This window comes from Neoarius graeffei, chromosome 22, assembly GCF_027579695.1.
Source record: "Neoarius graeffei isolate fNeoGra1 chromosome 22, fNeoGra1.pri, whole genome shotgun sequence".
Lineage (NCBI taxonomy): Eukaryota > Metazoa > Chordata > Actinopteri > Siluriformes > Ariidae > Neoarius > Neoarius graeffei.
The window spans coordinates 22,606,869-22,632,268 of record NC_083590.1 but is presented as its reverse complement, the minus strand read 5'-3'; the positions used below and the strand labels follow the sequence as shown (position 1 = coordinate 22,632,268).

The 25,400-nt window shown below is 39.3% G+C and overlaps 1 protein-coding gene across 1 annotated transcript in view; it reads right to left on the bottom strand.

Annotated features, from left to right (window-relative positions):
* Positions 1-25,400, bottom strand: part of npr1a (natriuretic peptide receptor 1a) — a 235,917-nt gene that overhangs the window by 82,936 nt on the left and 127,581 nt on the right. Inside the window, exon 5 of the mRNA XM_060904626.1 lies at positions 25,032-25,167. Coding sequence (XP_060760609.1) covers positions 25,032-25,167 — 136 coding nt within the window. The remainder of the gene's footprint in view (positions 1-25,031; positions 25,168-25,400) is intronic.

The following is a 25,400-nucleotide window of genomic DNA, read 5'->3' as shown; positions in this document are numbered from 1 at the left end:
CACACTGGGTTCCAGTCCTGCAGCCAAGAACAGGAATCTTAGAATCAAGAACAAGTTCCTATTAAAGTGGCCAGTGAGAGTATATACCCTAAATAAATACAATATGCAAGAATGAAAATGTACAGTTACAGCTTTACCTCTGACATTTCCAAAGACACTGGAGACTCGTTCCAGCTTTTAGTTACACGGTGCATAAGAGCTGATGTTACAGATAATTAATCAATGCCTTCTCATCAGTCGCAATGAAAAATTCAACAGCACTATGGGATAACATTATATGTTTTTCAGAGGTGGACAGTAATGAAGTACGTTTACTTGAGTGCTGTACTTAAGTACACTTTTTGAGTATCTGTACTTCACTTGAGTATTAATTTTTTTTTGTAAACTTATGACTTTAACTTCACTACATTTGAAAGACAAATATCGTACTTTTCACTCCACTACATTTCTATCAAGGTCCTCGTTACTCGTTACTATGAAGCAGCTTTGAAAGTGGATGTTTTTTCTTTTCTAAAACGTGATGGTTTTTTCGCAGGTGACACTGAGACAGCCGATCAGTAATCACTAGGGTCACGTCACGTCTATAGACTGGATAAAATCAAGTTCAGTTATTTCTCAGCAGCGTTATTTAACACGATCAGTTGATGGCAGAATGGAAGGAGGCGGTTATTCTGGGGAACGCTTGCACTCATGCTGTCATAGTTAGTTGCCAGACTCCCTGCTTGTACTCGGTGCAATATGTATACTGTTCCTACTTATTCAGGTGACATTGGGCATACCTAACAACCTGTGTTTTCTCTCTCTCTCTCTCCCCCTCTCTCTCTCCCCCTCCCCCCAAATCTGTCCCTCTGAGTTATATGTCGGTCCTGGGATCGAGATACTGACCTCTTCTGCTCCTCAGACATGCTTGATCTATCCTGGTGCTCTGTATCTGGTTGGAGTCTCATCGCATCGCTCCTGTGGAGGACGGCCCCATGTGGACAGTTGAAAGTCGCATTTGGAGGACGCTCTGGACTCTTACAGTAATGTTTTTATGGCTGAGGACTACAGTTAGCTTGCTAACTTTAGGACTGCAGTTGTCATGAACAGTTTTGCACTCAAGTTTCCATCAATGAAGAGTTTATAACATCAACGAAACTGACTTCATGTTAAAACTGTTAATGTTATAGTCATGCTGTCTGTTGTTGCCCAAATGAGGATGGGTTCCCTTTTGAGTCTGGTTCCTCTCGAGGTTTCTTCCTCTTGTCGTCTGGGGGAGTTTTTCCTTGCCACCGTCACCACAGGCTTGCTCATTGGGGATAGATTAGGGATAAAATTAGCTCATGTTTTAAGTTGTTTAAATTCTGTAAAGCTGCTTTGCGACAGTGTCTATTGTTAAAAGCGCTATACAAATAAACTTGACTTGACTCATGGCCCATGTTTCAGTTTTCTGAAAGGATTAGAGATTCGTTTAGTTTTAAATGTTTGCTTTGTTTGTTGAAAACAAACCACATCACAGCCTACAAAAACTCGCCGTCCGACCTGCGGAAGCATATTGAGGTATATAAACGTTTTATTCCAAGAGAAAGCTTGTAATGAAGTTGTCTGTGCTTTTAGAGCTAGCGATAACGTTGCAATAGCTGTGCAGTCTGGTTCGTCAAATGACTTTCTATGGATTTGCCCGCCAAGTTGCCATCGCCTTGTCCACGGTTAACGTTAACACATAGCTAGTTAACTTGGACACTGTTAGTTAGCATGTAAAAATGGAGTTACGCTAACATGAATAACATTACCTTATCTGAAGTCCTTTCAGAAATGTTTGAACATAATCTTGCCAAATAAACAAAATGTAGAAATCTTTCTTGTCTAGTAATGTTAGCTACCCAATATGATTTAGAGTTTGAAATGAGTTTGCTAGCATGTCAGGTGGAGCTTCACTGACTAGCTAGCTTAACGTTAAACCACCATGATTCCACAGGCAGATCCATTTGTGCATGAATACATACACTTGCACACGCACTCACACACGACCTGTGAGATGGACAGTATTGTACTAGTCAGTCACAACAAATTATTGGAATTTTTTGTTTTGATGTCAGATTGTCTTGCTTAAAGCAGTGTTGCTGTTGGGCAGTTATTAAGCTCGAGGTGTGGACCTGGGTTTTAATCAGGTTGGATTGTCATTTTTATTTTCTGACCAAGCTGCATTTACAGCTATTCCACTGTCTTCCTGATTAACATACATATGCATGTGTACAGAGCTGTGTCAGAACACTACCGTGCTGCTTTGTAGGTGTGGGGAGGAGTGTTACAATTAAAATATAAAAAAATGAAAATGACAGTGGTTCTTTTTCAGTACAGTTGTGTTTCATTTTGTAACGTTCTACCAGGTGTTTATTCTACAGGTTCTACAAGCGAGTCAGTGAATCCAGTCGGTTGCTTTAGGTTTTGTAAGCGTTGTGGCAATAATACAACACTGCGTTAACAGAAAACGTACTTTTAATACGTAAGTATTTTTAAAAGCAAGTACTTCAGTACTTTCACTTTAGTAAAAAATTTGACTGGACAACTTTCACTTGTATCGGAGTAACGTTTGACCAGTGGGATCTGTACTTTGACTTAAGGAATGAAGTTGGGTACTTTGTCCACCTCTGATGTTTTTTTGTCTGGAAAAGATGACGGAAAAGTGAGAGCTTTTTGATCAGGAGGAATTATTTCTAGCTTTGGCTCTGGAACTGGAGCTGGAACAGATCGCAATCCTAACTGATAACGACAGGCAACGCTTGCCTGAGGCATACTTTCAAAACATTAGGAGGCCTCCTTCTATCTAAATTCTTTCCTGGGAAATGAAAAAAAAAATGCAATGCTAATAATATTATTTAATTGACTGTTCAAGATAACTTTCAAAAGTCAACCTGAATGTCCACACAGCGAGAGCTTCTAAGCTGACAGACTCAATGCTAACTGCTAACATATGTCGGACCTCTGAGCCGAAAGCTCATGTTGGCGCTCAGGGGAGGCTCAAAGGTCAACATATGACACCACAGAGGCCTTGCAGACCCTGATCAGGAGCGTCTGTGAGGAGATCCAGGCCAGGACGGTTTATCAGCCTGGATTGAGTATGCTAATCAAGAGATAACACAATGCATGACATTTACAGCTTCTGTAAATTGCTCCATCTGAATTCTATCATAATCCCCCTTGATGCATTGTTCATTCTGCACAAATTGCACATTTGGCCTGCAAAAAAAGGCCCAAAGCAGCTCAGATCCACTGTACATGTTTGAAAACAACATAATCAATTCAGTCGTTAGTGACTACAATCTAATATTGGCTAGTGATTAGAGTTACGGGGTAATTACTGCAGTTCCTACTTTAATAACAATTCACACCCCCAAATCAGCTTCCAGTCCAACAGAACATTTTGGTTTCGAAATGCTCTACGGCAGCCAAAATCTCTAATCAAATCAAACACGATGGAAAGTGCCAAATAACCTTGTCACTGTTTAATGAAAGCTAATCAGATTGCTAAATATCAGTACTTGGTGAGGTTGTTTTTTTTTCCGCTGGTGGGCTTTTGCCTTTTTTTTTTTTTTTGACCCGCTTGGAAAAATATTCAAATAATGTAAATCATCTGCATATTTCTCAGGCAGACCTCCTGAATGTAGCACATTCATTCTTCTTGCTTACATATGAACAAATAAAATCGATTTTTTTTTGACAGAATGTAATGTAAATATAAATGTTTAACTACCAGCAGCTGCCGGAGTCTCAGTATTAACGCTCTAAATTACACAACAACAGCAACAAAAAACAGTCCTTTATAGCACAACTCAAATTCCTTCCCATGCCAGGACCTGGTCTTCCCAGGCAAACTCCCATCCCAGTACTAACCGGGCCCTTAAGGTGCATCGGACGGCACCGATCTCCGTTTCTATAGCCCTTGGCTTCTCGCCGATTACACAGCTAGAGTTACAGTGGGGGATCTAGCCCTCTGGTAACCACCAGAGCTTGACTCCCTACTCACATCTGCATTGTGGCGTGCCTCACCAGATGGCAGTAGGTACCGTTTTTATGATGGTGTCTGGTATGACCCGACTGTGAGTAGAACTCACAATCTCCCAGTCAAGAGGCAGACACGCTAATCACTAGGGCAATTTGCAGTTTATAGCAAAACTGGAAAAAATTAAAAAGTCTTTCCAGCTGGTGACATGTCCACATGACATACAGAGCAATACTGAATAGAGTTTTGATTTGTAATGTGCATAAATATACAACTGTGTCCTAGAGTATACACTGAAATAAAGAAAAGCTATCTTAGCAACGTGGAAACATCTGGAATATGGCAAACGTATCCAATATATCTCATAATGAGAGTATTATAAATCAAATATGAGATTATTCAACCTCAAGCTTGAAGCTACTCATCTCAAGCTTGAAAGTTTCTTATTCTATTTCTATTTTATGACTTCTACATTCATTATCGGGTCAGGACAAAAACATTTTAGAGTTCTCAACGTTCGTTTCGTTTTCCAGCACAAGATTAAATGTTACAGGAACAAAAAAAGTTTGTATCTGAGCAGCACGTTACATAAGATACGACTTTCCAGATAGAAAAAGAAAACATAATGAAGGCTGCTGGGTTTTGGTGCAAAATGAAGAAGCGAGTGTGACAGTCAAAGTGTCCAGAAGAACTGTGGCTGGTTCTGGAAGATGCTCAGTAAAACCTACAGCTCATTTCCTTATCAAACTGCATCGTCGTCTCATACCAAATATTGACTTTGTTTCATGTATTATGGCTTACTGATTACTGTTTATACAACCCTGATTCCAAAAAAGTTGGGACAAAGTACAAATTGTAAATAAAAATGGAGTGCAATAATTTAAAACTCTCAAAAACTGATATTGTATTCACAATAGAACATAGACAACATATCAAATGTCGAAAGTGAGACATTTTGAAATTTCATGCCAAATATTGGCTCATTTGAAATTTCATGACAGCAACACATCTCAAAAAAGTTGGGACAGGGGCAATAAGAGGCTGGAAAAGTTAAAGGTACAAAAAAGGAACAGCTGGAGGACAAAATTGCAACTCATTAGGTCAATTGGCAATAGGTCATTAACATGACTGGGTATAAAAAGAGCATCTTGGAGTGGCAGTGGCTCTCAGAAGTAAAGATGGGAAGAGGATCACCAATCCCCCTAATTCTGCGCCGACAAATAGTGGAGCAATATCAGAAAGGAGTTTGACAGTGTAAAATTGCAAAGAGTTTGAACATATCATCATCTACAGTGCATAATATCATCAAAAGATTCAGAGAATCTGGAAGAATCTCTGTGCGTAAGGGTCAAGGCCGGAAAACCATACTGGGTGCCCGTGATCTTCGGGCCCTTAGACGGCACTGCATCACATACAGGCATGCTTCTGTATTGGAAATCACAAAATGGGCTCAGGAATATTTCCAGAGAACATTATCTGTGAACACAATTCACCGTGCCATCTGTCGTTGCCAGATAAAACTCCATAGTTCAAAGAAGAAGCCGTATCCAAACATGATCCAGAAGCGCAGACGTCTTCTCTGGGCCAAGGCTCATTTAAAATGGACTGTGGCAAAGTGGAAAACTGTTCTGTGGTCAGACGAATCAAAATTTGAACTTCTTTATGGAAATCAGGGACGCCGTGTCATTCGGACTAAAGAGGAGAAGGACGACCCAAGTTGTTATCAGCGCTCAGTTCAGAAGCCTGCATCTCTGATGGTATGGGGTTGCATTAGTGCGTGTGGCATGGGCTGCTTACACATCTGGAAAGACACCATCAATGCTGAAAGGTATATCCAGGTTCTAGAGCAACATATGCTCCCATCCAGACGACGTCTCTTTCAGGAAAGACCTTGCATTTTCCAACATGACAATGCCAAACCACATACTGCATCAATTACAGCATCATGGCTGCGTAGAAGAAGGGTCCGGGTACTGAACTGGCCAGCCTGCAGTCCAGATCTTTCACCCATAGAAAACATTTGGCGCATCATAAAACGGAAGATACGACAAAAAAGACCTAAGACAGTTGAGCAACTAGAATCCTACATTAGACAAGAATGGGTTAACATTCCTATCCCTAAACTTGAGCAACTTGTCTCCTCAGTCCCCAGACGTTTACAGACTGTTGTAAAGAGAAAAGGGGATGTCTCACAGTGGGAAACATGGCCTTGTCCCAACTTTTTTGAGATGTGTTGTTGTCATGAAATTTAAAATCACCTAATTTTTCTCTTTAAATGATACATTTTCTCAGTTTAAACATTTGATATGTCATCTATGTTCTATTCTGAATAAAATATGGAATTTTGAAACTTCCACATCATTGCATTCCGTTTTTATTTACAATTTGTACTTTGACCCAACTTTTTTGGAATCGGGGTTGTAGTATTTTTTAATGTTAAAACATTTCATTTAGTTATTTTTTAAGCCATTTTTGATCGACAGCATTTCTTTACATGTGCCTAAATGTAATTTGCACAGCACTGTTGTACTTTCGGTTCTTTGTATAAATAGATACTTCACATTAGAAAAAATGATCAGCCAATAGATCTGCCAATATTCCAAGCATGAAATGAGTAAAAATATCTAAATATAGGTTTAAAAAAACAACATATTTGTTTTACTGTAATATTATAAGAGGAAATAATAGAAAGATTTGACTATATTTAAGAAACTTTCACCTGATAATTTGCTCATTTCTTTGCAGTGGGCGGCACGGTGGTGTAGTGGTTAGCACAGTCACCTCACAGCAAGAAGGTTCTGGGTTCGAGCCCAGTGGCTGGCGGGGGCCTTTCTGTGTGGAGTTTGCATGTTCTCCCTGTGTCTGCGTGGGTTTCCTCCAGGTGCTCTGGTTTCCCCCACAGTCCAAAGACATGAAGGTTAGGTTAACATGGGTCAGCCTTAGGCTGAAGCATGGGTGCAGATCCTGGGGGGGACGGGGGGGACATGACCCCCCCCCCCCCCCCCCCCCCCCAATTTCTGAAAATCATGAACTGTCCCCACCAATAAAAATCCCCTAAATTATTCAAAATTGTACAAACAAATGTATTTTCAGACAAATGATTCCCTGTGCAGTAGTTTTTGAATGATGTGGCGAGCCTCTACGAAGTTGTGATTTATGGTTGCATGGTATGAGTTGCATACGGGCAAAAAAAAAAAAAAAATCACTTTTGTGTCCCCCCCCAATCCTGACATCGGATCTGCACCCCTGGGCTGAAGTGCCCTTGAGCAAGGCACCGAACCCCCAACTGCCCCCAGGTGCTATAGCATAGCTGCCCACTGCTGTGTGTGTGTGTGTATGTGTGTGTGTGTGTGTGTGTGTGTGTGTGTGTGTGTGCGCGCATGCTCATTGCTCACTTGTGTGCGCATGTGTGTGTTCACTGCTTCAGATGGGTTAAATGCAGAGAGGAATTTCACTGTACTTGAGTGTACATGTGACAAATAAAGGCTTCTTCTTCTTGATATGATTCATTTGCAAATGATTCATGAATGTGAACAAATTGGTATCAGTAACTGCCATTAATGGAGTCGTTGCTTTTGTGTACTTGCTGGCGATGACCTTTACGGTGATTAACACAGATTTTATGTAAGTAAGTTTACATTACAGCTTGATCTCTCTGTGTTGTGTAAATATAAGCCGTATTCAGAAGCCAGCTCAGAGTCAGCGAATCATTTCAATCATGATAGAGATTCACTTTTCTCTCACTCAGTGTTTGAGTCAGAATGAGCTTCAGAAAGGTTTACTTCACTTAACGAGGATTATTTACTGTGTTATCAGACATTAAAAAAATCATGAACTACAGCATTAATAAACCATAAGTAATGTTAAGATGAATCTGACCAAATCAGAATCAAATGATTCTGACTCAACAGAAGTAAATGAGTCAAATCAATTTGTTTGAAAAGGCAAAAGAAAATAACATTTTCAGCACTAGTGGATTATCATTATTTTATCAATAATTCTTTCTCAATGATGCCCGAACAAATGTGCTTTCTCATCAGTGGTCATAGGGACATTGTTCCATTGTTCACTTAACCTTTTTTGCGGTATTTGGTATATTGCGTGTTGCTATATACACTCACCGGCCACTTTAATAGGAACTTGTTCTTGATTCTAAGATTCCTGTTCTTGGCTGTAGGACTGGAACCCAATGTGTTGTTCTGCTGTTGCATGCTAAGATGCTTTTCTGCTCACCACGGCTGTAAAGAGTTGCTATGAGTTACTATATCCTTCCTGGCAAAAAAGACTGAACCAATCTGGCCATTTTCCTCTGACCTCTCTTATCAACAAGGTGTTTCCACCCACACTTGATGTTTTTTGTTTTTCGCACCATTCTGTCTGTGTAAACTCTAGAGACTGTTGCGTGTCACACTTTATCACAATTTTTTCCGTTCTGATGTTTGAAGTGAACATTAATTAGCTGAAGCTCTTGATTTGTATCTGCATGATTTGACGCATTGTACTGCTGTCAAGGAATCGGCTGATTAGAGAACCGCATACAACAGCAGGTGGATGTATGGGTGTTCCTAATAAAGTGGCCAGTGAGTGTATTTGGAGTATTCATAACAAGATATCACTATTTTTATGGTCTTTCTTTAAACAAGGACAAAGAAGCATCTAGAATTTGTACTTAAATGTTGACACTGACTAGAGATTTTAAATCAGCGCACATGATTGTATTGTTTTAGGGCTTTTCAGTGACACATTTATGCTTTTTTAGTGAAAATAAGATTTTTGTAAGAGTTTCTCTTTAGATGTCTATTGATCTGAAATTGGATCAGAGGTCAGCAGAAGATTTATAAATCCTGTAGGATGGACAGAAAGAGAGAGAGAGAGAGAGAGAGAGAGAGAGAGAGAGAGAGAGAGAGAGAGAGAAGAGAGACAGTGTGTGAGAGAGACAGAAAGAGAGAGAAAGACAGAGAGACAGAAAGATAGAGGGAGAGAGAGACAGAAAGAGAGAGACAGTGTGTGAGAGACAGAAAGAGAGAGAAAGACAGATAGAGAAAGAGAGAGAGAGAGAGAGAGAGAGAGAGAGAGAGAGAGAGAGAGAGAGAGAAAGAGAGAGAGTCACAGAGGTGCAATATCATGGCCCCTGATGGGAGCTCTGCTGCAAAGCCATTAGGTAAATGTGTGTGTGTGTGTGTGTGTGTGTGTGTGTGTGTGTGTGTGTGTGAGAGAGAGAGTTTATTAAATGCTCTCCACCACACATTCTGTTTAACTCCAGTATACTGTAAAGTCCGTGTGGATTATTGCGCTCAGGAGGTTCTTTAAAGATCAACCTGACTCTGATACATACAACTCCCAAATTGACTGAACCTTCTGCATGAACTGTGTGAACATGTTACTGCTACCGAGAGTCCACGTTTCGAGGAAAAACAAAATACACATGTACGCACACAAAATCTATGTATCACAAGTTCACAGGATTTTTCTTCCTCTCTCCACAAAAGCTGTAATGGCTGATAAACATTGACTTTCAGAACATGGTGCTATGCAGAAGAAGAAATCCTTCACAGCGAGAAAAAAAAAACCTTTCTAAATCAGTGTCACGCTCCTGACCTCCTCCATTCTGCAGAGAGCATGCAATATGAGATCACTGAATAAAATCTGCACTACAGGAGATTATTATACATACAGGACACTTTTTCAATGGAATAAAAATGTGTTCTATTCCCTTCTAGCGGGTTTCATTCATTTGGTTTGATAGCATGCAATATTGTTAGCATATCGCTTATCCTACGTGTATTACATCACTCTACCCAGTGGAGAATGAACGTTGAATATGGTTTACGATATTGCATGGTTGTCGAGACAACATGACAACACATGTCGGAGCTGAGCGTTTTCTGCTGCGCATGCACAAAAGCATTTCTTTGTTCGCCGGGAAAGAGAAAAACGTGTTGAACACCTGAAAGGCTACCAAAACTTCATGAGATATTCTTCATGCATATTTACAAGAGAAAAACATATCAACGGACATCGAAAAACTGGAAAAGAGAGTGTGTATGAATAATAATAATAATAATAATAATAATAATAATATGATATTGGCAGGCTTTTTTCGTGGAATATCAGATATATTCCATTCAGCTACTCGTCTTCGACTTGTTCAATATCATTGTACCTGAATGGAATATATCTGATATACCATGAAAAAAAGCCAGCCAATATTATTTAATCGTGGCTTTTCTGCTTGTGAGTTTTATTATGTAGGTATTGAAGGAAAATCCAAAAACATTGATCAGCCAGATGATGTAACACATAAGATCAAGAAACGACTGGAACTGTACTTACACAAATATGCTTTTGAACCGTCAAGTCTGATTGGTCAGAAGGTGTTGATTAATTTTCTTTAGTATAAATACGCAGGTGATGATAGAAAATCGTGCACTGATTGGTCAAGAAATTCAGACTATTTCTCGATAATCACCTCGAGCGACTCGGCAAAATGGCGGCCGATCGCTTGTCACTATAAGTGAGGAAGAATTACAAATGATGAAAGAAAATGCTGTTCCTAAAAGCGCTAAAGATGCTACGAAGTTTGGTCTAAAACTATTCAAAGGTAAGGTGGGATTGTGATTTAGGGCGTATTCACACCTACGTTGTTTGGTCCGGACCAAATGACCAAACGAACCAAATTTCCCTTGGTCCGGACCTTTTGGGTTGGTCTGAATACAAACCACCGAACTCTGGTCCGGACCAAACAAGCGGACCGAGACCGAGCTGCAAGGTCGGACTCGGTCCGGACCAAAGGAACCCTGGTGCGGATCTTTTGGAGGTGTGAAAGCAGACCGGACCTAATCCGACAGTTTTGCTTTTTTGTACCTTGGGAGCTTCCGTCATTTGTTGAGCATTATGGGAAACAGAGTCTTGACACTCCACCGCAAAGTGCAAACACTGTTTCGGTTGTCAAGGGTCGTTCAGTCACCAGTGGTAGGCGAGTACAAAAAATGAGTAGGGGGCAAACGTAGCCTGGGAAATCCCATGCTGCTTTGCACAATCGTTCCGATCTGAAAAGACAGCATGGAAACTATGGTCTAAAGGGTCGCCTGAGTTAGGGAGCCAATCAGAGAGTGGGGAGGGGTGGAAAGACGGTGACGCGTACTGCTCGACAAACGGAAGCTTGTAGTTTATTTGGGACTGTTTACGGATCACATTTAACATGGTGGCGAGCGATACAAACCAAACTTTCGATCAAGCTTTAGACACTGTTCTGAATAGTTTAGAGCGAAAGTTTGTTTTAAAAAAAGAACAGCGTTTGGCGTTTCAGTCTTTCTTCGCCTCTTCGTCTTCTTCGTCGCTCTAACTACGTCACCGGGTACAACTGCCATGATTGGCCATGAGCTACGTATACGCCAAATGATAGACATTCGCAACGTCCAATAAACGGCCGTTGACAATCGTAAACCACACCTCCCCTACGAGAAATTCAATAGGCGGATTCCAGACCATATTTCACTTGTGATATGGTCTGGTGTTAACCAGACTAGGGCAAACGTGGGTCGAAGAAGAAACGCGCACCCTTGTGGATATATGGGCAGATGTCCACATATCTGAGCTTTTGGAGAGAACACACAAAAATGCCGACGTGTTTGCTGTATTCAGTGAGAAAATGAAGGAGAAGGGGTTCACGCGCTCCCCAGAACAATGTCGGCTAAAAGTGAAGAAACTCCGTCAGACCTACATTAAAATCAGGGACATTCTTTCAAAAAGTGGCGGTACTAGCGACGCAAAAAAGAAATTCCTCTATTGCGTGAAGAGCCAGAACTGTCACAACATGATGTGCGCTCATCAGCGCTATCCTCCGTAGCCGCCTTGCCCTTTGTCGTCGTCGTTGATAAATTACTTGTACAACAACATAGTAATCGCACAATTGTGAAAACAGTAAAAAACATATAGCTTTGGTGACATTAAAAAGAATAACAGCACGGAAAGCCTCCATGACTACTTTTGAACTTAACGCTTTGTGCGCGTGTCGTCTCTGACCAATAGCTGAATGACCTCAGGGCGCGTGGCTTTGTTGACAGATTTTGGTCCGCTTACTAAAATGTACAGTGTGAAAGCGAACCGCACCAAAATGAAAAAATAAAAAAAAACATTTGGTTCGGACCAAAGCAAGTGAACTATCGAACTATCCTGGTCTGAATACGCCCTTATTTTATCGATTTCAAAACAAAGCATTTTATGTGAGTCGGCGTAGATAAGTGACGCAAGTCTGCGCCACACATTACATTTGCATGCCACTTTTGAAGATTAAAATAAATTATTTTTATCCTGAAATTATGTTCAGTATAATTTCCTTTGAGCAGCTATAATTCAGGAGTCCTATAAACTGCCTGGGATGACAACAGAACAAGAGAGAGATTTAAAAAATAAGAGAAAGGAGTGGGGCCAGGGCAAGAAAAACAGGAAGCAAACACAAAGGTGTATATTATTTACCATCATTATACAATAACGAGAAAAGAGAAGTCCTGTACACTTGATTTAAAGCTCTGAGTTTAATGATTAAACATTACGTGCTTATCTTTTTTTTTCTTTTCAAATGACTGTAAATCAGACTAAAGTGAGTCAGACACGGCGGTCAGAGAGACACAGAAGTGAGTTTAGAAACATGGACATTAGAAGAAAGACAGATCCATGCAGTATCATGAAAGTATAAATGAGATGAGAGCAGTGGAAGAAGAAGAAACAAGAAAATGAGTAGGAGTAGGAGTAGGAGAGGGCTATAATGTGAGTGAAGGAGCTGGAACTTGTTTAATGTTCGAGAGGTCACGCAGTAATGGAGGAAGAGTGAGATGAGTAAGACCAGAGAGAAAAGGATGAGTTGAACGAGAAGGGGAAACGAGTGAACTGAGTTTAGACAGATCTGTCGGCCTCAGAGACAATGACGCAGATGGAAGGGATAAACAGATGCCCTGTCGCTCCTCCACCCCTCACCACCCCCCACAATTACAGCTGAGCAGAGTAAGGACATAAACAATATAAAGTGGACGGAAGGTACAGAGGTAAAAGCGAACAGGCAGCAAGACAACAGGGACGTGATGTGAATGAATGATTGAACTGAGCGAAGTGAAGTGAAGCAGACAGGAAGAATGAGAGAAACGGAGGTGGAGGACTGACTCAGTCACCTCATCACATTACAGAATTGATGCTTACACTTTATTTCAAAGGGTAACAACTTTGGGCTGTCAAAACACATTCATACGCATTGTATGAATCTTTAATAAAAATATCCTGGAGGATTTCTGTAATGCTTAAGGTCTTCTGAATGTTTTATGTAGTTTTATGGCTCTGTCTTAACATGAAAAAGAGATGAAAGAATGATTGAATTTTTCAATATTTATGTTATTTTGGTTATATATGAACAGCTTTATGGGTAATTTGTTACAAGATATTAGTCTGTCTTTCTCAACAACACGTGTGCAAAGATTTGAAATTTTATATGAAGTAACCACCTTATAATTCTTACAATTTCATTTTCTCGCAATGCAACAATGTGCTGGTTCCCACCTTGGCGAGTGCTGTATGGGTTTGTTCTCAGAAACTCAATTTCTGAAAAAAACTCAGAAATTCCGAGAATAAAAAGTCATGAATTTACAAGAAAAAAAAAAGAAATTCTGAGATTAAAAATTTGAGAAAAACCTCAGACATTCCAAGATTTAAAAGGAAGAAAAAACTCAAATTCTAAAATTAAAAAGTCAAAAATTTGAGAAAAAACTCAGAAATTCCAAGATTAAAAGGTAAAAAAAAAAAAACCCTCAGAAATACTAAGATAAAAAGGTCACAAATTAATGAGAAAAAATGCAGAAATTCTGAGATTAAAAAGTCATGAATTTGAGAAACAAACAGAGAAATTCCAAGATTAAAAGGTAAGAAAAACCCTCAGAAATACTGAACTTAAAAAGTCACAAATTTATGAGAAAAAAATCAGAAATTTCACAATTTAAAGGTAAGAAAAAAAATTCTGAAATTCTATGATTAAAAAGTCACAAATTTTTGAGGAAAAAACTCAGAAATTCCGAGATTAAAAAGTCACAAATTTGAAAAACAAAGTCAAAAATTCCAAGACTAAAAATGTAAGAAAAACTCAGATATTTTATGATTAAAAAGTCACAAATTTATGAGAAAAAAACTCAGAAATTCTAAAATTAAAAAGTTACGAATTTGAGAAACAAACTCAGAAATTTTGAGATTAAAAGGTAATGAATTTACATGGGAAAAAAACCCCTCAGAAATTCTAAGATTAAAAAATTGCAAATTTACAAGAAAAAAAACAACCTTGGAAAAAAGTGTTGTTTTTTTCCCCTAGGTTTGTTTCTTAGAATCTCTTGCAAATTTATGACTTTATAATCACAGAGAATATCCAATTATTTTTCTCATAAATATCTGACTTTAATCTGGGAAATTCTTAGCTTTCCATGTGATTTTGTTTTAGTTGTGATCTGATCTCTTTCGCTGTCTTGCCATTGGTTTGTTATCTGATTGTGTTCACCTAGTTCGTGTTAGTCATTGATTAGTTTGCCAATTCATGCCATGTTGACTCTGAATATCTTTGTGATAGTTTACCATACATTTGTTTTGTTTGTGTTACGGCTTATCCATAGTCCATATTTCCTGCCTGTGCTCTGATCCACGTGATGGACATTGACTACGATCATAAAGCATACGCTTTACGAGTTGCATCCTGCTTCATTCACCTACACATTACAGCTATCTTATTTTGAGAAGTGTATTGCTATGTATATCTTCTTCATGTAGGAGTCTAGAATTGGATGTTCCTCATCTGAAAGGCTGGTCGTCCATCTACATTCAAAACTACAGTGAAACCTCAATCCAATCCAACACAACACCATAAACTGTGATATAGCATGTAAGTGAAGGATTATTGTACCCTCAAGGTAAAGTGTTATAGCTATTTATCAGCTGAATGAATGATTTTCAGATAATCAGAACAAAGTAGGAATAAATTTTGTTTTTAAAATACTGTAACAATACAATATTATACACCTATGACTATCTGTTTAAGCCCATATGGTAACTATATGAATGATTTTCATGCCCAAAATCTAAAGCGGTAATCAGCTTTGTATATTTAGACAGATTCATTATCAAACATCATAAAAGTGTGCTAATATACAGTACTGTACAAAAGTCTTAGGCACATGTAAAGAAATGCTGTCGATCAAAAATGGCTTAAAATAATGAAATTAAATGTTTCAACATTAAAAAAATACTATAAACAGTAATCAGTAAGCCATAATAAATGAAACAAAGTCAATATTTGGTGTGAGACGACCCTTTTGGATTAAAACAACAACAACAACAACAACAAAATATTAGTCTCAGGTCCAGTGAGTGCAGTTTTATGCGGAAATGAGCTGTAGGTTTTACTGAGCATCTTCCAGAACCAGCCACAGTTCTTCTGGACACTTTGACTGTTACACTCGCTTCTTCATTTTGCACCAAAACCCAGCAGCCTTCATTATGTTTTCTTTTTTAACCTGAAAACTGCTCTCTTATGGAATACGCTGCTCAGATACAAACTTTTTTTTTCTGTAACATTCAATTTTTTTGCTGGAAAATGAAACAAATGTTTGGACTCTAAAATGTTTTTGTACCGACTCGATAATGTAGAAGTCATCAAATAGAAATCTACAACAAAGTTTGTTTGAACAAAAAATAGGGTGCCTAAGACTTTTGCACCGTACTATACATCGTTTAGCTTCACATATTTAGGAAGCCATTATGTCAGCTAAATGAATGGACTGAAGGAATGCTTCAGAAGACGCTACATACCTTCAGGATAACTTTCAAGATAATGGTGCCATAAATTCTACCCTAGTTCATCTAAAGTCGGTCACGTTACATAAAAATTAACGTGTAATGTCACCTCATGAGTTTTGACATTCTTTCAAAAATCATCCAGCAGTTTTTTCAATAAAAAGAAAAAGATTTAATACAACTCTTATATATTTTCTATGTAGGTAGCCTTCAAATGAAGCGTTAATATTTCAAAAGTAACTCTGACACCTAAAATCAAGCCTTCAGAAAAATGTCCTAAATGTCACTGAAAAGTCTGAAGCCTCACTGAATTTTATATTCTTTCTTTTTCACCGTCATGAAATAAGATATCCTTCTGCAGAGGTGCCATTTTGAGAACAAATCTGTCAATCCTGATGACACTCAATACATTTCTTTTTAAAGTATTTTCTGTACATTATCTTCTGAAGCACTAGTGTACACATGGACACCAGTTGCTGAAGCACATATGGAGCATTAAAACACCTCAAAGGAGTGCACCCTACACCCCACACCCTACACCCTAGACTCCGCACCCCACACCTTACACCCCACACCTTCCAGCCCATCACTCTGTCCTCGAGCGATTACTACTCTGCTCTGACTGCCTGGTCCCCGGTGACAAGAAACAAGGAAGATACTGGTCAGTAGTATTGGATTATGCTCTGGTTGAATATCCGAGACTGGATCTGAGGTGCAATGGGTCGATAGAGACAGCTAAAGATAACAAGAGATGCAATATAAATTGAACAGAAAGAGAAGTGAAGAGGAGAAAAATGACCTCAAAGTCATTTACACCGATTTATTGTGCAGACGATTTTATTCCAAGTGACGCAAATCTGTACTCAGGATCAATTTGGGAATGAACCTCATAACCACAGCTTTGGTTTCACACAAGTGAGTTTCTATACATCGATATTTTTACAAAATACTGTTTATTATTAATGTGTACTCGTTGTCTGAACGTACCTTACTTTTATTTTTCAGTAATAGGATTTTACTCATATATGTATGTGGCCATTTAATGTCTGAACTGAATGCCTTTTCTCCTCCAAGTATGCTTTTTCTACAACGGAGTATTAGGGCCATTGTATAGGGGTAATATTCTCAGACACCCCCCCCCCCCCCCCCCCAAAAAAAAAAAAAAAAAAATTATGAAAAAAATATGAGGATATTCTTTGAGATTATAAAGTCATAAGTTTGCGAGAAACAAACTTAGAAATTCAGAGATTAAAAAGTTAAAATTATACAAGAAAAAAAGCTCAGAAATTCTAAGATTAAAAAATAATAAATTTGTGAGAAACAAATTTAGAAATTCCGAGATTTAAAAAGTCACAAATTTATGAGAAAAACCCTCAAAAATTCTGAGATTAAAAAGTTACAACTTTGAGAAACAAACTCAGAAACTCTGAGATTAAAAAGTCACAGATCTGCAAGAAAAAAAACCCCTCAGAAATTCCGAGATTAAAAAGTCACAAATTTGCAAGAAAAAAATCTGAGCTTTTTTCTTGCAAATTTATGACTTTATAATCTCAAAGAATATACCAGTTTTTTTTCTCATAAATGTATGATTTTAATCTCAGGAATCTCAGAAATTTTTCCTCAGAATATTACCCCACCGGTTCTGTTTGTTTTATTTTATTTTTAATTTTTTTTAACCTACAGTGATCCTAATATGCTGTCGTACTTTCCCCAATTTTATGAAACATGAAATAAAAAAGCACTGTGTCAAGTTGAACCGGCTGTGTTATACGGTAAGACCTCTGCTCTCAGAAGTAGATCTCCTTCACACATGGTGAGGTGAGAATCTGAGGTCACTTGAAGTGTAACCCTGACCACCGTCTTCAGATTAACCAGAGATCGGTTCTGAATCACAAATGAGCAAGTCCAGAAAAAGTGAAAATGTGAAGATATTGTTAAAAGAGCTTTGAGTTGTGGGTTAAAGTCCTTGCTCCAGGTTTCTGCAGTGGCTCTCTGGGATTTGGGTCATTGGAGTTGAACATCTGTCTTACATTTCCATTGAAATATTTCACATATGTTAAGTGAATTTTCCAGAAGTTGATTTACTAAGATAGAAATGGAGAGCAGTAATGTGAATGTGCAGTGTAATAAATTGTACTGTATGTGTAGTTAGTGGATCTGCTGCAGAGGATGTACAGGGGATATGTGTATCAGTGACAGATGAAGCAAAGTAGAAACAAGAAAAGCATGGATTTAAAAAAAAAATTGTCTCTGAAATTTATTCTGACAATGACTACACAAGTATATAAGATTTAAGATGGCAAGACTCCAAAAAAAACTTGAATAAAGTTAAAAAATAGAAATGCTGTGGATCTCAGCAGTGTGAATGTGTGCCAAATATAACGTAATGTTTTACTTTGTTTTAAAATAACAGACACGTACTGATTCAAATTGAATACCTGCCCTTTATGCGCACTAATTAGTGCATGCAATTTCATTAGTGGTGCACGCAGTTTTCATTCCCTCAGTGACTTTCAGGCTTTATAAATTACACTAAACTAACTTTGCACTTTTCAGTAGAAATACCTCAAACTGCATATTCATTAAGACAAGCAACTTTAGACGAGATTCATTTTGCTCCTTTGATCGATGCAATCCTCCATCGGCCCTATTAGCAAATCAACGTGCACTTTTTTACACACTAATAGATCAGTGCTGTCATTACTGTTAAACATTCAGCAGTGAGGCAATCAGCTGAACTCATCATAGCGCCAGCCAACTTACAGTCACACGGAGACATTTTATTCCAAAAATCTGCTTTCGTCACATTTCACGGTGTCCACTTAACTTCAGGCGTTTGTCAGATCTGTCCACCTCAGCCAAATATATTTTTACACATCCTTGATTTCCGCTCTTACTGGCAAATTTCTCATAAAATCATGTGGATGGAATCCGTACAAGTGCCTCATCAGACCGCATTCAACTTTCATTGCTGTGGCTGCCATCTGTCTTAACACAGTAATGACCATGAGAAGATGGAGCATTCCTCAGGCATCAAGGCCTGAAGACAAGCCATTTGGCTTCAGAGATGAAGATTTGACTTCGTAAAAATGTATAATGGGAAATTTATCATCAAAAAAAATATGGATATGATTTATGCGTTTAAACTGTAATGTGGTCAGTAAGTCTCGGGAAATATTAGATGGCTGAGCAGCTGTTGAGCAGATGTGTGAGAATCTTTTCTTGCTCATTTCTAACAATACACACACTCTTATATTGGTACTCACTGGTTGACTGTCACACTTTGTGCAATGGATTGTATCTCAGCTTTATCCTAACCTTAAGGGTAGTATCTCACTGGGCTGCGACAGCTTGCGACAAATTGCGAACGTCATTCGCGAGAGAGTTTCAAAAGTGTCTTGAAACATTCACAGGGCTTCTCAATTTCCTCGCATGAGTCGCAAAGTGTCGCTCCTTCGTCGCTGAAATTTTGAACATGTTCAAAAAAATTCGTGAGACAAATTTCTCTCAAAATAGCCGCAAATGAGTCGCTGGTGTCGCAAAGCTGTCGCGAACCCATCTCAAGTCAGTTTCCGTGAGGCTTCCTCTACTTCCCTGCCTGCCGAGGGAAACCCGGGCTGCGACAGCCTGCGACTAGTTGGAGACACGACAATTGCGGTAAAATATGCGAATATCAATTCAGTGTGATTCCAAGTGAAAATTGTCGCTAATTCACACACTTTATCGCAATTGCTGTGTCTCCAACTAGTCGCAGGCTATCGCAGCCCAGTGAGATACTGGCTTTACCTAAACCTCATTCTCACCTGAACCTTAAAGTAGCAATGACGGGCCATTTTTTAAAAAGTAGTTGTCATAGTGTTGTGTAATGTATCAGATTAAAGAGTGTGAAGATCTGAATTGAAAACTTGTTCAATTTTGTAAATATGCCTAAAAAAAGTTTTTAAAGTAGAACATTTGAAAATCCAGTGTTTTATAAAATTCCTATTTCTGTTCATTGCCCCGGTCACAAACCAGCATCCTTTGTGTTTAACCATAAAAGTCAGAATTGAGCGGGTATGTTCACTTTAAATTGTGGAGACCAATCATGACTAATGACGGTGGTGCTTGAATGCGCTGTGTATAAATAAGAGGGTCTTTTAACTTTTGTTAATTCTCTTCAGAACAGTATCACTGATGTTTATCCACCGTCTCATTTTTTCTCCATGAAGAAAATATTAGGAAAATCATTGATTTTTACGAAGGATACAACATTTTCCTCAGCGATCCGATCTTTCGCTGGCATTAGACAGCAAAGTGCTCGGCCGATTTTATTGGAAAATCAAAACGTCAACATGAGAGATTCGACCACTAGGTGGGAATCATGAGTTTCAAGCTGATTGAACCAACAGTGAGTGAGCGAGCTGGAAGCAACTACAAAACACATGGACCGGTAACGAATATCACTAAAAAACCCCAAGATGGCGGCACCTGTGAGTTTGGTGTATTGCATTACACAACGTTAAACGCTTAAAGTCAAAGGTCATCACAACGCCGCACAAAATTAACAATATATTCCGGAAATATGTTATTTATTCTTGAATCAACACTAGCTTTATGTAAACACTTTTAAACGTCTTTAAAGGCCAAATGAGAATATGCTGTTCAACCATACAAACGTATGGGAAGTCCATCAACACAGAGGTGTGCTGTCAAGCCTACTTAAAGCCGTCTTAACCCTTGAACACACACACACACACACACACACACACACAGTTATAGCAAGCTGAGCCTTCCAATATTGCCTGTGCAGCGAAGAGCTTGTTGGAGTGCCGATAAGTGGCTTTCTGCCGGAATAGTGATGGGTAGTAACACTAAAGATTATGAGCGTGATGGGGGAAAATCAAAAGAAATTCTACAACCCAGATCCATCAATCCATCTCACTGGGTTTCTTTCTCTCATAGAAGAACATGCCTTCATCTCAAGGTCCAATGGTTGAATGGAAGAGCTATTTTGCAAAAACAGTTAAGATGGTGTTCAGCTTTGTGGCATGGCTTTCAGACACAATTTGAGTAAAGGGAAACCTGAACAATCAGTTCAGTGTGTGACTACAGAGAGAAAGCAGAGCTCAGAGGTATTCAGAGATGGCCCAAACATATCAGCATTTCAAATGTTATATTCAATTTCTTTCATTCTTTCATAATTTCATTTTAATTATTTTCTTCTAATTGTAATTTGGTCTCATTTTCCATCAGATTTGCTTCAGTAACAAAAGGGTTACTGTCCTGAAAACATTAAAATCGAGTTATCCAATGAGATTGTTTTGTTTGTTGTCTCTAGGCTGAGAAGAGTTTAGAGCTGCTCACTCATTGCCAAGACAGAAGGCCATGGCAGTGTACGTTTATGTAGGAAGTGACAGATGACTGGGGCGGCACGGTGGTGTAGTTGTTAGCGCTGTCGCCTCACAGCAAGAAGGTCCTGGGTTCGAGGCCCGTGGCCGGGGAGGGCCTTTCTGTGTGGAGTTTGCATGTTCTCCCCGTGTCCGCGTGGGTTTCCTCCGGGTGCTCCGGTTTCCCCCACAGTCCAAAGACATGCAGGTTAGGTTAACTGGTGACTCTAAATTGACCGTAGGTGTGAATGTGAGTGTGAATGGTTGTCTGTGTCTATGTGTCAGCCCTGTGATGACCTGGCGACTTGTCCAGGGTGTACCCCGCCTTTCGCCCGTAGTCAGCTGGGATAGGCTCCAGCTTGCCTGCGACCCTGTAGAACAGGATAAAGCGGCTAGAGATAATGAGATGAGATGAGATGACAGATGACTGATTAACCAATCAGATTTTTATAGTGGGAGGGGCCAAAAATTTATCACCCTTTGCCTTCTTGAAGGCCAACGCGAGCTTAACTGCAAGTCGGTGCCGTCAGCGCAGCAGTGAAGTCACCTTCCAGCCGGTGTACCGTTCATCAGTAGTGTTCGCGAATGCTAATAAAGCGGTCAAGCCAGTGCTATCTATCGAGAGCAAGTAGCACAGGCTAACGACCGAGAAACTAAGATTTCTGTTTCCAGACTTTTCTTCCACGCTGCACACTCACTACAGTATTTTTCACTCATTTCCCTGTGTAATTTACTGAGTTACTTTTACAATCAACATCGACAGCTACACACAACGGAGCAACCTGGCAGCCTGCTGCTAATCCCATGAAAAATCCTTTGCCCTGTTGCTTTTTTGGTGTCTGGCTAAGTTTTGGCTGAGCTCAAGTCCCAGCTCTAATAGTAACACTTCGCCACTGCTTAATACATTACTTAATCATTGTTGATGCTTTTTAAATCCTGGCTTGAAAATACCTCGGGCACTCGCTATATGTTGTGTTCAAAATGTTAATTTCAAAAGTTACATCCATATTTACATGGGGAAATTTCTTGTATTCAGAATTGAGTTAAGCTGGCCCCACACTAGAAGATAATTGGGCTGATTTTGGGTCTGATTTACCCCTTCTGAAAATCGCAGCGGCGTTCCCGATTTGAGGCTGATTGGAAGCAATTATATACCCAAATAATCCTGTAGTGTGAGGGGTTTACTGACATCATCTAAAGGTCACTGACTGGATCAGAGCCTTCCCGATTTAGAATCATAAATATCAAACATGTCTGATATTCACAACTAGAAACTGAGTCGTGTGAAAGGAACAGCGATGGAATATTGAGCAGAGAGCGAGCTCACCAAGAAATGTCATGTTTAGCGCGGCATCTCCAATGAAGTGGAAGGTCAGAGAATGTGTAAAAAAACAACTACATTTCTAAATGATCATGGGTTTCACTCTCCCCCCACCCGTGTACACAATAACCTGAGCTTGTAGCAGTCCCTTGCACTAAGCTCACCTCCAGCTCAGGTGGAAAAACGTATAAGTGTAGGTGTCTATACAGCGTCCCCCCCCCAGTGTGAGCATCTCAGTTGTTCCCAATGAGAAGAGCACATACTGTACTCAGCGTCTTTTTTCTCAGAACGCTCTGCATTCTTTTGTTCGGCCGATCTGAGTGCTTCAAATAGCAAACTTTTCAGAGAGAGTTTTTGTGAGATAACAAGCCCCTGGAATGGCCACTCTGAAATCTTTCAGTATAATTGCCAAGTGTGTGGTCTTGGTGTGTGGGTTCTTGTCGTTATGTCTCTGATCTCCCACATTTTTAAAATCGTTTAACAGTTGAAAATCCTCTGTTGTGTACCAGGTCTTACACATCTGCTTAAGTTGATTATTTAATTATTAAAATGATGGATGGATGGACAGAGGGATGGATGGTTGGATGAATGGTTGGTTGGATGAATGGATAGAGTTATGGATGGATGGTTGGGTGGATGGATGGATGGATGGATGGATGGATGGATGGATGGAGGGGTGGATGGTTGGTTGGTTGGTTGCATGGTTGGTTGGTTGGTTGGATGGAGCTATGGATAGAGGGTTGGTTGGTTGGATGGATGGATGGGATGGATGGGTTGGATGGTTGGTTGGATGGAGTAATGGATGGATGGAGGGGCTGGATGGATGATTGGTTGGTTGGATGAATGGATGGATGGATGAATGGACAGTACTTTACTGGTCCCCAAGGGGAAGTCTGGGTGCTAAAACAATCAAAGGCATGGGTAAAATAGAAAGCAATACAAATAATAAGCAGATGGAGTATATTAACAAATCACACTGAGTAGAATTTTCTTGCTTTTCAGAATTTGCTTCCATTATATCATGTGGTGACATTTACTTGTAAACACAACTTCCTGTAGTCATGAGATTTTCTTTTCACTGATCATATCTGAAATATTTCACGATGCATTACTTTTAGAGAGAGAAATGATATAGATCTGCAGGAGGAAAATACGCCTGGCGTCAGTGAATTATTTGACACCAGGAGCAACAGAAGAAGTTTTCACTTAAAATTATTAAACAGGATCATAATAATATCATAATAATAAAATAAGATTTAAGAAATGGCATGAACAGTGTTGAAATATAATAATGTTGGGGTTTGTGAAGCAAAACCAGGTTGTCTGTGATTTCTTTCCTCTAATAAAGCTATAATACTTATGATTTATTGTACGATATCTATAGTTATTGGCCTGTGCGTCTGGTCAGCTGAACTGAATGGAATAGATTTAATCCAAAACCTCAATAACTTAGAAACAAGAAGGCCTACAGTATACAAGATGTCAAGATTCAGGAATTAATAACTTTTACATCATAAGCTTAATATGTAAAAAGTTGAACTGTGTTTGGATGGGGTTTGCTCCCTCTCCAGCTGTAAATCTCGGTCTAATATAAATGCATTTTTCATACACTAGACTGTTGTTCACATATCAACATGATTATAATATTGTCTAGCTAATTGGTTAGCTAGTATTTTTAGTGGTTTAATGTCTTGGAGAATATAAACAGAGCTGCTAAAATGCTCATGAGCACAGAAAAAAGTGAAATAATTAAAAGAATATAAACGAGAAAAGAGTTGTGGGCAGAATCAGCTGACCAGGGAGTTTGAAGAACACCCAGATGATTAATTACACTCCAGCATTAGTCATTTGTAAATGCTTGATAAAGTCACAGACTGACGTTATCAATCTTGTTATGATATTTATGTGTATCTGCTGGGAAAAATGTAGATATGATAACATTACTGTAGCAGAACGTAAGCTATTTCCCCGTTTCACTTCACAATGCACACAATCATGCAGATACAGGCCAAGAGTTTCAGTTAATGTTCACATCAGACCTCAGAATGGGGAAAATGTGCTCTCAGTGACTTTAAATGTGGCATGGTTGTTGGTGCCAGATGGGCTGCTTTGAGTATTTCAGAAAATGCTGACCTCCTGGGATTTTCACGCACAATACTCTCTAGAGTTTAAACAGAATGGTGTGAAAAACTAAAAACATCAGAGTGGAATAAACTGGTTTCAGCTAACAGGAAGACGATGGTAACTCAAATAACTACTCTTTACAACCGTGGTGAACAGAAAAGCATCTCAGAATGTACAACACATCAATCTACAACCAAAGAAGCCCACTCCACTCCATGCCTGTCAGCCACGAACAGGAATCGGACACTACAGTAGGTACAGGCTCACGGAAATCAGACAGTTAAAGAATGGAAAAAGACAAAGTGATGTTTTTCCAATCTTTCGTACCTGTAGGTCTTTTTTGGGAATGCATGTTGCTGTTTCTGACATGACATAAAGCATAAATGCCTTTATTTTTCACCCAGATTTAGAGACTGACCATGGAAAGTACGGTTCCACATCCTCTTGGTGACCATGTCACCCGGAGGCTTCTCTCCTGACTGGTTCATCGTCTCGTTCAAGGCATGAGAGTAGAGCAGCACTCCATCATGGAAGCCTCCGGCTATCAGGTTCATCTGAAAAAAAAAAAGTAAGAATAGGAGAACAATGATAGTCAATATCTCACACTGACTGACTGAGCAGACAACATCCAACAAACCCAGGGGCAATTGTAAAAAGGTCAAAGTGAGATATTATTTCTACGTTGTATATAAGCATACACACAACACCGTACACACAATGCTACACTAAGGATAATCCACCATCCAAGGTGGTCCTGTGGTTCCTATCCACTGAGTCTTCGATGGAC